Consider the following 12,854-nt stretch of genomic DNA (forward strand, 5'->3'; position numbering starts at 1 on the left):
CAATTGCTTTACGAATTTATCTCTGCTTTGGACATCCTCTCCATCCTCTCACCACAATTAAAAATTTATTGACAAAAATTATGCCTCTCTTTTTTTTACAGTTCCTGAAATTCATGAATCATAAAAAATCGCGCCTCACAGACTTATTCCGTAAAATGGACAAGGATAATAACGGTCTTATACCACGCGACGTATTTATCGATGGCATTATTAATACGAGTATGTATACATTCATTAATTAATTCTCTTTTTCAGTCATTTATTTATTTTATATTTTTTCATTAATTTATTTAAAAAAAAATAATACAGAATTCGATACATCACGAATGGAAATGGGCGCTGTTGCGGATCTTTTTGATCGTAATGGTGAGGGATTAATTGATTGGCAAGAATTTATTGCTGCATTGAGACCCGACTGGCAAGAGCGTAAACCAGCAAATGATGCTGATAAGATACACGATGAAGTTAAACGTTTAGTTATGTTGTGCACATGTAGACAGAAGTTCCGTGTGTTCCAAGTTGGTGAAGGAAAATATCGAGTGAGTATTTTGGGGTTTGGTGGGTGATTGGGGGCAGTGGGAACTTGGGGAAAATTGGTTTTTGGATGTAAATCATAACCCGAATTGGACAAATCGGTTAGTCCAGTGTTGGGCATCTTGTGTGCTGTGGTACGCTACAATTGTCCACCACTGGGTTAAACAGTCAAAAATCCGCATCTAGGCCGACATGGTTGACTTGGTGTCGGATTTGGATCATCTGACTTGTGCTATTCGGGAACCATTTATTTATTTGGCATCCTGATCAAATTTCCATAAATCTGCTTTGTATAAAGTCCAAGAAAACAGTTCCCATAAGCATAAAAACTCTCAAATTTCATTTCATAACAATTTTTTCCTACAATTTTTTCATCCACAGTTCGGTGACAGTCAAAAATTGAGATTAGTAAGAATTCTAAGAAGTACAGTAATGGTTCGTGTTGGCGGCGGTTGGGTTGCATTAGATGAATTCCTCGTCAAGAATGATCCATGCCGAGGTATGTTGAAGAAAAATTATTTTATTTTACCATTTCAAAACAAATTTATCGAAAAGAAAATTTATTTTAAAAATAAGCGAAATTTCGTCACAAAGAAATTAAAAGATGCCAAATAAAAATATATTTTAATGCCAAATAAAAGAAGCCCAAAATACAAATAAAACTTAAGGAAATGGTCATTTAACTCGATACAAAATATGCTACATATTAATTTAAATTAATTTTTACTGACTCAACTGTGGATTATTTTATCTAATTAATAAAATTAAAATATCAACTAATCCACCCCCAACGCTAACGAAATTTAAATAAAAAATCATAAAAAATTGCAGTTTATTAACAAACCTAATTCTCTTATGCTACATGCATCGTCAATAATACATAATATATTTAACTCTGTGATTTTGACTAAAAAATGTGATATTTAGTCAAGGGATGTACAACATAATGTGTTCCTACATGTTTATTTTGTGACTGTATGTCTCTTGATTGTCCCATAGTGACCGTACGGCTAGAAAATGTAGAAATTTGAAAGTAGATTTAAATTGAAATTTTTGATGTATTTTTTAAAATTGAACTCAATTTCTGAATTAAAGTTGGGGATTATTTTTACAGGTCATTATGGGATTTATGAAAATTAATACATTCATAATTAACGATCCTGCAAAATTAATTATTTTAAAAAATATATAAAATTCATTCATATTTTAATATACAATTAATAATGTTAATCCTTTCTTATACAAAAATATGCTCGCTCTTTAAAATTAATTGAAACATTTTTTTTCATGCTATAGCCCGAATTTAACTAATCATAAAATTTTTTTTATTAATTTTTTTTCTTCCTTCCTTTTTTTTCTGTGAAAAATGGATTTTTAATTCGCATTTCAAAAATGCCTGCCTCAAAAAATATTTTTGTGCTAAAATAACTGATTTTTATGTAATTTTTTGGATGTTGCAAATTACGTACATATTAAACCAATTATCTCGGATGGACGTACAAAAATATAAAATTTATGTCTACTGATCAACAACCAATTAACCGCAAATAATTCGATTACACAAATTTTCGATTAATTTTAATATAATTTTGTTGTTTATTTGTTGTTAATTATGTTTCAACTTTGTTTTGTTATACCTGAACCTCATAAAACCATATCACATGTCAATCCCTCACATCCATATCCACAATCCTACCCCACCAACTGTCATATACCAAAATATTTTATTTAATTTTTGTGTTAAATCTGTGCTTTAATTAATTCAATATTAATTATGCACCACATGTTCGGCACCGAAATAAATCAATCAATCTACACACAGTTGCCCTCGTTCTACCATTACCCGATCCAAGCATACCTGAGCAACATGAAAAATGTTGCATCTTGTGTAAGGAACAACCCGTGTGGAAAACAAATATTGTACACAGTCTCAGATGTAGATTGCATCATTATTATAAGCCTAAGGCTGATTCAATGAATCTTCTACTCAATCGAAATCAATGAGAAAGTAAATTGGGAACAGAATGAGAGAGAAAAAAGCTCTTGTGTTTTGTTTCTTCCTTTTTTTTTTATTTTTATTTCGTATTTAGATTTATATACGAGAACCTTTTTTTGTGCCTTTTACCCCTACTTGTGATGCTCATTCGAATGATGAGAATAAGAAGGATGAACAAAAAAAAATCAATTTTTACCTTGAAAGCGATGATTTTATTTTAAAATCACTTTCTCTGTTCATGCTGTATATATCGATATATGTCGTGATTGTAAAAAAATGTTAATAATGAGAGGAAGACAAAAAAGGGTTTCGACATTTCCATTTCATTTTCAATTTCAATTTTTTTTTCTTTATTTTTATCGTCATTATTGTTCATCATTCAATTGCTGTTTCATGTGAAATTATTTTAAATTGAAACGAGAATAGATTTTAAATTATATTTGAGCGGATTTGAGGCTTTTTAACTTTGATGAGAATAATGGATTTTGTAGATGGAAATTTTCTGTGATTTTCTATTCCGAGCGACACAAATGAAGAAGAGTTTGTCATCATAGCTCGAAAATGATTTACTAATTATTAAAGCTTAAGAACTAGAATCTATTTTTGCAATGATTTGAGTCAACTCTGGTCAACTTTTCCATACAAAATCTGAGTAAACTCCGAGCTTTGGAATTTTTTATGGAGTCCAGTCGACTTGATTCGACTTTTTCATACCAAATCGACTCCGAGCTCTGGAATTTTGAATCGATATTTAGTCCAGTTTTTCATACAAAATTCGCGTCGACTTCAAATTCTGGCTTGTAGTTTGGAGTCGATTGGACTTGATCCGGTTTTTCCATACAAAATTTATGTCGGGTGAGAGTTCTGTTAGCGGCAGAGCCTTAAGCAAAACCTTAAAAACCTTCTTTATTTGATTTGCTCGGGTAATAACATCAATGAATGAATTTCGATCTAATTTAATTGAAAATTGTTCAAATCTACATAAATTTGTAGAAAAAAAGTTGAAAAAGTTTTGAGAAATTGCAGAAAATTTCAACAATTTTAGATAAAATAGCTCAATAACTTTAGTTTTCATAATTAAATTTAAAATTTTGTTCACAATTCTTGTTAGAATGTGCCTTAAATATGCAACAATTATTGACTCATAGTAGATTCCTTTAAAATTGTTTAGAGCAAGTTTTGAGAATCTCAGATGCTCATTTGAATTTAATTTAATTTTAGAAATTTGAAAGAGTTTGGAATAAATTGGGTTGTGATGCTTGTAACTAAGGTTGGTCCAAAACTACTGGCCTGCAATAAGGTTATTTAAGATACTGCCCGAAACTGCAGTTGTGCGAATCAAATTGCAAGAAATTGAGTTCTGTGACTCTTGATCGAACCCTACTTGAACACAACACGCCTTTGAGGATTTTTAAAGTAATCTCTAATTGTTCTAATAGCTCCAATATTTAATTAGTGTTAGATAGTCTTCTACTCAACATTATTACACTCCTTATGACATATAAAAGAACTCAACGTAAGAGTTCAAATATAATACAGTAATTGAATAAGCTTTCATAGAAAAGCAGATAGAAATAACTTTAATAAAGTTTTAAAATCAATAATCTTCTATAGTATCTATAGCTGCACTAATTCTTAAATTCTTCTTATTCACATGTTGTTGATTAAATCTAGATAGACTTTAATATTTCCAAGTATTTTAATTACTCTTGATGTATTGAAATTCCACAAAAAGTCCAGATTTATTCACTAGGAATAAAATTCTCAGCCGATAATCCTTGATTCATGCAACTTTGTATCCAAACAATTGGAAGAAAAAAAAAATTGTCGATTTCCAATCCTTAATTGCTTTTTACGTCAATTTCCCAATAAATTGAAAATCAATAGAACATTTCAATACCTTTTTCATCAAGTGAATTGAGTAAAGTGCTTGCAATTAAATAAGAATTGTTGAATTCATTTCCTATTATAAAAACTCAATTATGTGTGAAGAAAAAAAGGAAAAATTCACAGAAAAAATTAAATTAAATTGATTGATTTCAATAGAAAAAGAAAAAAAAGATGAAGCTGTAGAAGTGGTAATAGATGCTATTAATAATGATTCACAATCTACTTTCTGAGATTTTTTTTATTCCTTTAAATTTTTTTTATGTATTTTCGTTATAAATTGAAATTGAATATTATTGTTGTTGTGCATTATATTTGTTATTTTATTGTGTAATTTATTGAAAAGAGTGACTTTTTAAATGAAGTGGATGATTTTTGATTTTGGAGTGGGGTGGGGTGAGGATCAGCTGGCGGAATGGTTTGAAAATTTGATTTTATATTGGATAATTTGAGGATTTATTAATTTAACACCTGCTAATTTGGATATTTTTGGATTTTCGACTAAATTCTTAAATGCAATCGATGTCTATTGATGATACTTGAAGCACCGAACAGCGCAGAGTGGTGAATCGCATTTTTCAGATGCCACGGTCTCGACAGGGCAGCTACGCGTCTTACTGTTAATAAGGTGACTTAGCAGGGCCCTAACGACCACGCTATGCTTTTCGACAATGCTTCCAGTTACGCCTTAAGCTCAAATTAAGTCAAAGCATAATTTGTCATATAAAAAGGTGGTTAACCAAACAATTGTCTCCTTCAAGCAATGCACCTGAACATCACAGTGCTTAGCTACCGTGGAAATGTCAGAATTTACGAAAAAAATCTGATTTTCTATCAAAACACACAAAAAAACTCGCTTCAAGCTTGCTTAATAGCTTAAACATAAATTCAGTTAAGCAAGCTCTAAGCTCCAAATAATGATAATATCACACATCATCCGATGTGTACGCTTCTAAAGCTTATCATCAGCTTATCTAAACCAAAAATTTATCTCCTCAATTATCAGCTCACATTCCATCAGACTTCTTCACCAAGCAACAAAATTCAAAATTAAAAATCATCCATTTCAGTAGAATTAAAGCTCTGGATTTTTCCAAGTGTTGATGCCATAGCAACTTGACATAAAAAAAATCTTTTTCTAGTAAATAAAATTAAATTTCTTCATTTTTTTCCTTCCTCAATTTTTTTTGCTATTATTCTTTCAATTTACTTCACATCCTGACGTCTACCACAATGAAACAGTAATAACAATAATAATATCAGTTAAAGTGGAGATTTATCGGTGCTGCTATTGAATATTTTTTTTGCTTCAATTTATTGAAGCTGTGCAAAAATGACTATTTGAAAAGGATTAAATTCTGTGTGAAAAATTAATGGGCAGATGAATAATTGAGTGATGGTGATTAAATTAGAGAAAAAACGCCATTATAAATTTGGATTTGATTTTTAAATGTCATGGAATTAAGCAAAACTTCCAGATTCTTTATGGCCTTTTTTCATTTAAATTCAATTTCATATTAATTTGAGTCCCCCTCAAGGGAATCTCAAACTTATTTCTCGAATTTATATCTGATTTTCTTATTATCAAAATACTCAACATCCATTCGACATTTTTGAGAAAACTCTTCAAAAAATGACATAAGTAGGTCAAATAAACAAGAATCAAGATAGGAAAATTTGTCATGAGAAATATTTCCATGACTATAACAATCCATTCAATTTTCATATCCATTTTAAAATTTTTGTCGTTTTTTCTCCCGCAAGCCTTCTTTTTAAATCTCTGATAACAATGAAATTAGAAGCTCATAAATTTTTCAGATAAACAAAATCGAAAAGAATTTTGAATAAATTTTCATCTCGAGCTACTGATTTCTATCCTAGTGATATAGTTTTATCCTATTTACATATTTCCTACGTACGTATCGTAGCCTATTTCTGTCATTGTAGCTGTATCTATGTCTAATTTAAATTCAATCTATCTTCTTATTATTCACGAAATTATTTTTCTACCTCATTGAAGATTTTCATGTGAAAATATAAAATTTTTTGACTGAATTTGCAGAAAAATAAGAAAAAATTTAAAATTCCAATTTTTCAATGAGAATTGCTGCGGCGGAAAGGGGGAACAGGGCTGTGATGAAATTCAATGAGTTTTTAGGAAATTAAAGCTAGATTTCCTGTAAATTGTTCATAATTCCTGAGATTTAGACAGTTTTAAGACAGAAGCAACCATATAACGTAGCTATTTCACCGTTAGGCTGCGCTACAATCAGCACGAAGTAGATCAGACAACAAGGGTTCATGCTTCAGAAAATTAAATTTTCTGGGGCTGAAAATCTTCATAGAGGGCTGAAAATTCAATCCCAAACCTAGATTCATGCCTCAGGACAAATTAGATTACATGAAATTCATCCTCAGGTCAGAGTTAAATTGTCCTGGAGCCCAATTGCTTATTTCAGCCACTTCTAAATCATTTCATTTCCAAGAATCTTCAATGAAAATTCCAAAAAAAATCAAGCTTCCTCTCAAATCAAGCTACTCACCCCCTATGCATATCCCGTCTTATCCAAACAATTTGTGAATTTGCAACTTCCTCCATCGCCATCCTCCATAAATTTTTCTCAGCCTTATTCTGAGAAAAAAAGGAGCAAATTTCCTTTTCCATGCGATAAATATATCCAACACACCGATATAGACACAGGAAAAATAGAATAAAATATAGTTGATTTAAGCAGAAACGAGAGAAATAAGCAGCAGCAAGAAAAATCTCCGCCTTATCAGTGTTATTGTTTATTTGTGGTGATGCTGGTTGTGTGTTCAATTTTTCTTGTAGAATTTTCTGACTGTGCGTTTATTTTTCCCATCTTTCTATTTCCCACCTTCCTATTTCCTAGTAAAAAAAAATCCCTTTTTACCATGCTGAATATTTACTCTATTTAGCAAATTATGTGAAAAAAATGTTTTGAATATTTGATGGAAATTTAATAGTTTTTTCTCTCTGTTTTATGTTATGGATATCAAATATTCATGAGATAAGCTCATTGCCTGGAGGTTCTCCCGACTCCGAACATACATTTTTGAGGATATTTTTCCATAATTTTTAATAATGACAAGATTGAATTTGTCGTTAATTTTTATGAAATTTTTAGAAATTTAAATTAAATTTGGAAATGTCGGAACCGGTCAGTACCGAAACTCAAAGTCGAAGTCAAATTCGGAATCGAATTCGAATTCGAAGTCGAAGTCGAAGTTAAAGTCGAAGTCGAATTCGAAGTCGGAGTCGAAGTCGAAGTCGAAGTCGAAGTCGAAGTCGGTATCGAAATTGAAGTCGAAGTCAAATTCGGAATCGAATTCGAATTCGAAGTCGAAGTCGAAGTTAAAGTCGAAGTCGAATTCGAAGTCGAAGTCGAAGTCGAAGTCGGTATCGAAATTGAAGTCGAAGTCGAAGTCGAAGTCGAAGTCGAAGTCGAAGCCGAAGTCGAATTTGAATTCAAAAGTTCGAAAGTAAAATTCTAGTCTATTCTAAGTTCGACAACGGTCGACATTGGGTGCCAGTTGCCAGGGCAATGGGCAGTCATTTCCCAACGATGATTTAAACAACAAAAATTTCCATTAGAAAAAATTAGAAAATATTCAATAGAAATTGGAACCTCTATTCCTATCTCTATCCCATACCTTTTCCTTGTGTGATGCCTACAATATTTTTCAAGTTGTTGATGTTGTTGGTTTGTTGTTCTTCCCATTTAATTTATTTTTACGTTTAAAGTTTTCGACTCGTTCATTTTTGTGAACACATTAATATAAAAAAAACGAGAGACTGAAAAGTTGTTAAAGATAAATATCTCAACAATGTACACTGCTGCATAAAATTTTAAATAATATTTATATATATTTGTATGGTATGTGGTTTGGTTGTAGTCAGGTGAGGGGTGTATATTATTATTATTATTATTAATCCACAAATAATTTTTTAAATAAATTTAATGAATGTGCATTTTCATTTATTAAAAACGCATATCCTATCCATTGCTTTTATTTTAATTCATATTATAGACATATTTTTGGTTCATGCCAATTAATACAATTCATGTTGCATGCATCAGCGATGTAGATAAATTGTGTAATTTATACTGTGTATATTTTTTTTTCTGTTTGGCATTTTTTAGTGGTTTTTTTTATATGCTATTTATTTGTAGATGTACTGTATGTGTGTGCAAGTCCTATATGCATAGTGGTTTTGGAAGTAAAAATCTCATCAATGATATTGTGGGGTTGAAGGTTGGACATGTGGCACGTAGGATATTCATTTATTATTTTATTTTATTTTTTTTGTGTTGTCCTGTAAAACAAGACAGGAGTTTAAATATAAATGAGAGGGAATTAACTACTGCCAGCCAATCCTTACCCTGATATTGTTGATGCGAAAGCCACATGTACACAATATTTTTTTTTTTATTTATTTTATTTCTTTGTGCACAACTTTTTATTTTTTTTATTTATTTTTTTTTTCAACAACAATAACAATAAAAAAAAAGTTTATCTTTATCCATTTAACAAATTGGAAAAAATGAATGTTTCGTGATGCTGTCGATGAAAAATTCCTTCGATTTAAAGTGCAATTGAATAAATTTTAATTTTATTTATATTTATTTGAAAACGATCTCAAATCATTGTGTGTTGTCGGGTTATGTGGCAAGGGATGGTAATTTAGTGAAGTGACAAGAGATGGTGAGTAATAGTCAGGACAGCACAATGTGTCCTTATATGTACTAGGGCACTGCTATCTTGCCGTAGGTCACAGTCATAGCTTTAAGTTGAGTCGAGTCAACTTGAGTCGATTTTTCTATACAAAATCACAATCGACTTCACTTTCTGGTAACTGTAAGACCCATAGTTACCCTGACTAATATTGATTTGGACTCATATTTCCGGTAAAGAATCTGATTCGCCCCAATTTGTTGCTGTAGATTGTTGTGAAGCTTCTAAATCTAACTTCAAAATATTCTCAGATGACAAATTATCAAAAACTTCACAGCATGCGCCAAAAAATTAAATGTCTGTAACAGAATCAACACGATTGCCTTTAGGACATTTCCATAACTCGCTACATTTCCTATAAATGTCAGAATTTCTAACAAAATGTAATAAACTTTTTTCAAAAATTTTTAAACACCAATTTGAAAACCAGCACGCGTTCCTGGAAGGTAAGCAGTCTCAATTGACTGTTCTACATTAAATGTCCAAAAGGTGTTTTCCGCCTTTTTTTTGGAGAAAGTTCTTTGGAAATATTTTTCAGCTCTTTCATGAAAATTCTAAGTTTAAATGAAAAAAAGCTGTCCTGGGAAGTTTCCAAGTCAGACAATTTCAATTTCCAGTGAAAGAGCTTTTTGAGGGTAAATTGAAACTTTCTTGGATTTCATGGAAATTCAGATGCCTTAAAGTAAATTTTATTGTTGAAAATTTAGAAACATAACCTCAAAATTTCAATAATTAAGGCCAAATCAATTACCAGGAGCAAAATTCAGTATTATAATCAAACAAATCAATTCAACCTTATCAACCTCCATCCCAATTACTCACCATCTGCTAATTTATTTAAAAACATTTCTCGGTCAAGTAAACAATCATCCGATCATGACTTTTATTGACACCAAAAGTCGATTTTCATCATTGACATTGAATTGGGAAAGTTCAATAAACTTCCGGCATAAAAATAAAGCAAATTGTTTATGTATCTAGGTGATAATCATGTCTGATTTCCCTCAGAGCTAAGCATATACAGTCAGATGAAAATAATGTGTCTAGATTTGACGTCCCACGCACTATGGGCCCAAAATGGCAAAGGTTGTCAAAAATTCAGGTTATGTGTGGATGTTATAGTGTCTGAAGAGTAGTGTACGGGAAAAAAAGAAATTTTGTCCAAAACTGATGTGTGCCTGACTTATGACCAAAAAACGATTTTTGGTACCTGCCATTATAAAAATTGTTGACGTGCTTCAATACATGGGCCAATTTTTTTCAAACTTTTTTTATTTATTAGATATATATAGAGCCTACAAAATAGCAACACATTTTCATAATTTAGGTTCCACTGTATATCCAAAAAAGTTAAAAATATGTCAAAAAATGCGATTTTTTTAACATTTCATGCTCTCATGCAGCTATATTGCACTATGGGATAAAAAATGTATATGCATTTGATAGAACCTATTTATACCTAAAAATCATCCATAGATTGTAATTTAATTGGATGCACTACAAAAGCATAAAATAACTTTAAATCTAAAAATTTTCGGTTTTTTGTGATTTTTTGACCTTTAACCCCATTTTTCCCTATAAAGGAAATTCGTGCTGTTTGAGCTGACCAGTGATTATTATAGGACTAGTATTGTACTATTATTATGTGAAAAAAAATTTCAATATGGGACCCCCCTAGCTCATTTTTGGGGGGTCCAAAGGTATACCCCCCCTCAAAAATGGGGGTCTCTCAAAACTCAATGTTACTTTTCTTAACCGGATGTTTAACAAATAATTTAAAAACACTTTTAAACTACATTTCAATAAATTTTAAGCTGTTCTAAACTGTTCTGAACAATCGAAACTACTCATGTTACCCAGTTCATAGATTTGTAAGTTTTTGAGTTTTAGACATATTTTCACGAGGTTTCTTGGACTCCAATAGCAATACATATATAAATTGTTTATTTTTTCATAAAGTACTTACAATGTCCTATCCAACATATAAAATGTCATACATAAGGTCAATTTAGTCAAAATTTTTGAAAAATGTTCAAAACTTTATGTTTTTTGAAAATTCATCCTTCACATTTATGCTTATAAATGCTGTTAATCTTAAGTATATGAATTAAATTTGGTATTTTTGTAGACATTAGAGTAGTATTAAGGTAATAGAAAGGAAATCAAAGTCCAAAAATAGCTTAATGTAAAAAAGGACAAAGTCCAATTTACCATATTTTGACTTCCTTTACTCAGTGCAGGGAGCATCCAAATTTTATTTTTTAAAATATTTTCTATAGATCTATACTAGAACTAACAGAAAATATACACAAAAGTAATTTTTCGTTGCTAATTGTAAGAATCGAATAAACAAATTTATTCAAAAAATTGCTATTTTTAAGGTTTTTCAATGGACAAATTTGTTCTAGCTAGTTACGGAAAATGATTTTTGCGTACATATTTTATTAGTTCTAGTATAGATCTATAGAAAATATTTTAAAAAATAAAATTTGGATGCTCCCTGCACTGAGTAAAGGAAGTCAAAATATGGTAAATTGGACTTTGTCCTTTTTTACATTAAGCTATTTTTGAACTTTGATTTTCTTTTTATTGCCTTAATACTACTCTAATCTGTACAAAAATACCAAATTCAATTCATATACTTAAGATTAACAGCATTTATAAGCATAAATGTGAAGAATGAATTTAAAAAAAACATAAAATTTTGAACATCTTTCAAAAATTTTGACTAAATTGACCTTATGTATGACATTTTATATATTGTTGGATAGGACATTGTAAGTACTTTATGAAAAAATAAACAATTTATATATGTATTGCTATTGGAGTCCAAGAAACCTCGTGAAAATATGTCTAAAACTCAAAAACTTACAAATCTATGAACTGGGTTGCATGAGTAGTTTCGATTGTTCAGAACAGTTTAGAACTGCTTAAAATTTATTGAAATGTAGTTTAAAAGTGTTTTTAAATTATTTGTTAAACATCCGGTTAAGAAAAGTAACATTGAGTTTTGAGAGACCCCCATTTTTGAGGGGGGGTATACCTTTGGACCCCCCAAAATGAGCTAGGGGGTCCCATATTGAAATTTTTTTCACATAATAATAGTACAATACTAGTCCTATAATAATCACTGGTCAGCTCAAACAGCACGAATTTCCTTTATAGGGAAAAATGGGGTTAAAGGTCAAAAAATCACAAAAAACCGAAAATTTTTAGCTTTAAAGTTATTTTATGCTTTTGTAGTGCATCCAATTAAATTACAATCTATGGATGATTTTTAGGTATAAATAGGTTCTATCAAATGCATATACATTTTTTATCCCATAGTGCAATATAGCTGCATGAGAGCATGAAATGTTAAAAAAATCGCATTTTTTGACATATTTTTAACTTTTTTGGATATACAGTGGAACCTAAATTATGAAAATGTGTTGCTATTTTGTAGGCTCTATATATATCTAATAAATAAAAAAAGTTTGAAAAAAATTGGCCCATGTATTGAAGCACGTCAACAATTTTTATAATGGCAGGTACCAAAAATCGTTTTTTGGCCATAAGTCAGGCACACATCAGTTTTGGACAAAATTTCTTTTTTTCCCGTACACTACTCTTCAGGCACTATAACATCCACACATAACCTGAATTTTTGACAACCTTTGCCATTTTGGGCCCATAGTGC

General features: G+C 30.5%; 1 protein-coding gene across 26 annotated transcripts in view; it reads left to right on the top strand.

The window, feature by feature from the left end:
* shot (dystonin-like protein short stop) overlaps nucleotides 1-12,854 on the top strand; it is a 173,119-nt gene that overhangs the window by 139,743 nt on the left and 20,522 nt on the right. For all 26 annotated transcript variants that reach the window (XM_070649618.1, XM_070649622.1, XM_070649605.1 and 23 more), the window contains 3 exons: nucleotides 102-219; nucleotides 310-539; nucleotides 916-1,033. In XM_070649618.1, coding sequence (XP_070505719.1) covers nucleotides 102-219; nucleotides 310-539; nucleotides 916-1,033 — 466 coding nt within the window. The remainder of the gene's footprint in view (nucleotides 1-101; nucleotides 220-309; nucleotides 540-915; nucleotides 1,034-12,854) is intronic.

The sequence above is a fragment of the Chironomus tepperi genome, unplaced genomic scaffold (assembly GCF_022539635.2).
Source record: "Chironomus tepperi strain 1889 unplaced genomic scaffold, CSIRO-AGI_Ctep_v1 contig_427, whole genome shotgun sequence".
Lineage (NCBI taxonomy): Eukaryota > Metazoa > Arthropoda > Insecta > Diptera > Chironomidae > Chironomus > Chironomus tepperi.